Source organism: the organism of the source record quoted next, unplaced genomic scaffold (assembly GCF_019419815.1).
Source record: "Pyrus x bretschneideri cultivar Hongxiangsu unplaced genomic scaffold, Pyrus_bretschneideri_v1 Contig93, whole genome shotgun sequence".
Classification (NCBI taxonomy): Eukaryota; Viridiplantae; Streptophyta; class Magnoliopsida; order Rosales; family Rosaceae; genus Pyrus; species Pyrus x bretschneideri.
Window position 1 is genome coordinate 675387 of NW_025999835.1, and position 5072 is coordinate 680458.

A 5072-nucleotide genomic window follows, 5' to 3' on the forward strand; every position below is an offset into this window, starting at 1 on the left:
ATCTACATGCTAGACAATGAGAGAGAGAGAGATAGACTGTTGCCCCTTTCTTTGGGGCAAGGATCCTTTCTAGATCTTGTCTGTGTAGAGCCTCGGGATTAATTGATCATGTCTGTTAATCGCAAATCAAATGGTTGCAATTCCACAACCTCTTGTTCACTGCCTTTTATCTTTTCTTTTTTCACTATCTTTTCTTCTCTAGAATAGAATGAGTTCGCGACAGAAGATGCATGTTGTCGTAAACAAGATTGGCGCATGGAACGAGTTCGTGGCAGAAGAGAGGTTACGATCTGCCTTTGTCAGCGACATCACACTTCGATGCATGATGAGCACGTAAGTCAGAGACTATGTTTGGTTAGGCAGAATCATAGGAAGGGCGAATATATAAAATTATTGTTCCCTTTCTTTGTGGTACCAACTGTATATATAAAATTATTAATTTATGTGTATAATTAATTCGTCAAGTTGTTATAATTCATTAACTTGAGGGTCATTCCAAAACCAAGTTGATGAGGATCACATATAAGATGGAGGAATGAAGTGGCTTCCTTTACATTAAGGAATGAAGTGGCTTCCTATGGTCGACTTATCCTGATAAATACCCTATATTCTACCAAATTTCAGAGCTTTTGCTACCCCTAAAAAAGCCCTAAACACTTTACTCTCTCAGAGAAACTGATTTAGGCATCAGATATCCATTGGGCTAATCCCCCCCCCCACCCACCTCGCGGGCGCGTGAGGCTTAGGCCTTTGATCAAAGGTGTTGATTGTTTTGCAGGTGCATTTTTGTCAAGTCTAAAGATGGCAGAAATTTACATCGACACTTATGTTTCTAATTCCTTTGTTTTTCTTGGCAGATCTAACCTACTATATTTGGCCATGTCTAGCAATTATGAGTAGCTCGTTTACATACTCGATGCTCCCTTTATTTCTATATACAACTGGATTTTGGGTATCAGTTTTCGCAAAATTAAGTTTAGATTGCTTGGTTTACAAATTGCTGCAATTGCATGCTTTGGTGCTAGTTTTATTTAGTTTTTATATATTAATACTTTCTACTTCTACTTGTGTAGATGGCTTGATTGAATGAAGGGTTATCCTTTTTCGATGCAATTCTTATTTTTCCTATGTTTCAGATTGCGTGGACATTCTTTTCCATTTGTACAGGATTTGTATATATTCACATTCAGCCTTTAGATGTACATTCGGAATTTATCAATCAATAAAGTATTATTTCTTAACATTTTTATGTATTATATTTTGATATACATATATAGTAGCAAAGCATTTATTTTTATAAATTAAATGTCTTTCCTGACAAAACAAATTTTGTCGGGAGAGAGAAGATTGTGCCGACGAAATATTCACAGCAGCAAACACATTTTATTGGCTGAATAATACTATTTGTCAGCTTAAAAGCCCTGTACCGACGAAAATATTTGTCGAGAACAATGAAAATGCCGACAAAAAAAAGTTTGTCAGGAAAAGTTGAACCTTAGCTGACAAAGTATCAAAATCCGTAGGGAAAACTCTTACGCGACATGCTTTGCTCGACAAAATGGCAGACAAATTTTTTCGTTAGGAAAGGATCTTTACCGACAAATAAATTTTGTCAGCAAAGTCAAAATTTCTAGTAGTTATACTCCAATATCGCACAGACCAAAAATCACCAATATTAGGTAATGGGATGAAATTCTTCGATGGTTAGAAACGAAAAATCACAATTAGCGGTTATTTTATCTCAGATTTGATTTTATAAAACGATTCTTCGACTTTAGAAGAATACAGTGAACAAATCTGATCATCAATTTAAAATATTTACACTAGTGTCTCGATTCAATGATGTAATGTCATATAATTCTTTATTACAAATGAAGACCATGATGTCACCGACACGGTAACGGTGTTCCATGTAAGTCCTCGAAAGGAGAATAACTAACAGTGAATTAATCAAGGTCTCATTTAAACTCAAGTTATTATATATACTTCCAAGGTTTAAGAAAATAACATGACTAAATTACCACAGTATATCGATTTGGTACACATTTCCAAGTTTTGACATGCTTTATTATAAGTTGGCTGAGGCCACATATTACTAAATGATAACATGATTAACAACTACTAACTGTGATTTAGGAATATGATATGATGATCATTTATGCAGGACATTAGAATCCAGAGGGAGAAGTCTTCCCACAATCAATGAGCCCCTGAAGAGCAATAGGGATGATGGGGTTAACATTGAGAAGCTTAGCCTTGATATAGTGGTGGTGGTGGGGGTGGTACTACCTTTGGTGGAGATAGTGGTGGTGAAGAAGGCTTCATTGGGACAACTGGGGTTGGAGATGGTGATGGTGATGGTGAGGGTGGTACTACCTTTGGTGATAGAGTTGGAGGGCGTGGTGTTTCAGTAGGTGGAGGAGGCTTCACTGGGACAACTGGGGTTGGAGATAGTGATGGTGGTGAGGATGGTACTACCTTTAGTGGTGGAGGAGGCTTCACTGGGATAACTGGGGTTGGAGATGGTAATGGTGGTGAGGGTGGTACTACCTTTGGTGATGGAGGAGGAGGCTTCACTGGGACAACTGGGGTTGGATATGGTGATGGTGGTGAGGGTGGTACTACCTTTAGTGGTGGAGGAGGCTTCACTGGGACAACTGGGGTTGGATATGGTAATGGTGGTGAGGGTGGTACTACATTTGGTGATGGAGGAGGAGGCTTCACTGGGACAACTGGGGTTGGAGATGGTGATGGTGGTGAGGGTGGTACTACCTTTAGTGGTGGAGGAGGCTTCACTGGGACAACTGGGGTTGGAGATGGTAATGGTGGTGAGGGTGGTACTACATTTGGTGATGGAGGAGGCTTCACTGGGACAACTGGGGTTGGAGATAGTGATGGTGGTGAGGGTGGTACTACCTTTAGTGGTGGAGGAGGTTTCACTGGGACAACTGGGGTTGGAGATGGTAATGGTGGTGAGGGTGGTACTATCTTTGGTGATGGAGGAGGCTTCACTGGGACAACAGGTGTTGGTGTTGATGGTGGGCTTGGCAATACAACAGGTGGTGTAGGTGGTGGTTTTACAGTTGGGGGCTTAGGGGTAGATGGTGGTGGCAGTACAATTGGGGGTTTGGGATAGGGAGGTGGTTTGGTAACATGAGGTTTTGGATAGGGAGGTGTCTTTATAATGGGTGGTTTAGCATAAGGTGGTTTTGTGGGTACATAAGGAGGAGGCTGTGCATGAGGTGGCTTTGAGGGCGGTTTGGGAACATGGGGATAAAGCTTTGGTGAAGGTGGTTTCACATGTGGAGGTGGTTTAACATGTGACGGTGGCTTTTTTGGAGGTTTAGGGTAGAAGGGTGGTGTTATGTGGGGAGGGTGTTTAGGTAGGCAAGTAGGGAACTGGAGGGTGTGTTGGTGGTGGGTAATAGGAGTTAGCAAGAGAAGTGAGCAAACTACCCAAGTTGAGAATGAGGACTAAAAGCAAAGCCAGAGCATAATTGATCTCCATGTTAATACTATAACTCCACAACTCTTAAGAGAGTTTGGAACTGGATATTGAATCCTAATACCAAGCCAATGGCTTTATAGAGGCTTTGTGGGTAATGAGACATACCTAAGTATTAATCTACGTGCTAGACAATGAAAAGAGAGAGAGACTGTTACCCCTTTCTTTGGGGCAAGGATCCTTTTTAGATCTTGGCTGTGTAGAGCCTTGGGATCAATTGATCATGTCCGTTCATCACAAATCAAATGGTTGCAATTCCACAACCTCTTGTTCACTGCCTTTTATCTTTTCTTTTTTCACTATCTTCTCTTCTATAGAATAGAATGAGTTCGTGACAGAAGAGAGGTTACGATCTGCCTTCGTCAGCGACATCGCGCTTCAATGCATGATGAGTACGTAGGTCAAAGACTATGTTTGGTTGGGCAGAATCGTAGGAAGGGTGAAGGCAAAGGATAAGACATGGCATCCATGGATTTGGAGGTCTTTTGGTCACGTTGACACTCTCCAATAACGTGATTTGTTTTTACATCGTTAGATATGTGGTGAACGGCCACAATCAGTTGATTTAGAGGCTTCGGACAAATAGAATCCGAACAGAATCTTGTTCCCTTTCTTTGTGGTACCAACTGTATATATAAAATTATTAATTTATGTGTATAATTAATTCGTCAAGTTTTCATGATTCATTGACTTGAGGGTCATTCCAAAACCAAGTTGATAAGGATCACATACAAGATGGAGGAATGAAGTGGCATCCTTTACATTGAGGGCACGTTTACGTAAGGGTAATTGGTATCAAGAAACAGAATTGAATTTCGATTACGGATACTCTGGTGTTTACCAAATCTGTGGGAATGAAAATTTAACGGGTCCTACATAAATTTTGGAATCCAATTCCAAAATTTGGAGGAATTAGACTCCTAACAATTGGATGGTATTTGGATTTCGGAGGATTGAGGGGGTGAGGAATCCATTTTTCTTACCCATTGTGCCCTCTCATAAAAGTTGAAATTCCAAAGAAACCCAAGCTCTCGTCCCCAGTGATCTCTCTCATTCTCCCTTGCCACTGTCGCACATGCCTTGCCTTTCCCAGGACATAGACCAGACCACCATCATCTTCCACAACAATTAAACCACAAAAGTAAATCAAATCACAAACCAAGAAGAACCTTGTTGCACTTTTGGTAGGTATTTTATGAACAAAATGTCAAAAACCAAGCCCCCACACCAAACCAACAAGAAATCACAGCCGTGTAAACTAATCCTTCGACATCACCACCATTACCACTGCCCATTGGCCACAAACCCACCTTCAATTTCAAACTATTGAAAGATGAGAGACGCGGAGAAGGAGAGGAACAATTAGGTTGGGGTTTGATAATTGGTTAGTTTGCTTTTTAATTTTATTTTATATCATTTCACTTTCTATTAATCAGCATATAAAAATAATTTAGTATAATAAGAGTATTTTAGTAATCACATTAGTTTCTATTCCGATTGATGTGAACTAGTAAACAGTTTATATAGGTCAATGATATTCTTACTCCAATTCTAGAAAGTTTTGGTA

General features: G+C 40.1%; 1 protein-coding gene across 1 annotated transcript; it reads left to right on the forward strand.

Annotated features, from left to right (window-relative positions):
• The first annotated feature begins 226 nt into the window (after nucleotides 1–226).
• Nucleotides 227–3136, forward strand: LOC125473702 (glycine-rich cell wall structural protein 1-like). Its single transcript, XM_048576901.1, has 2 exons — nucleotides 227–333; nucleotides 2266–3136. The coding sequence occupies exons 1-2, from the start codon at nucleotides 227–229 to the stop codon at nucleotides 3134–3136; spliced, it is 978 nt and encodes a 325-aa protein (XP_048432858.1).
• Nucleotides 3137–5072: the final 1936 nt, after the last annotated feature.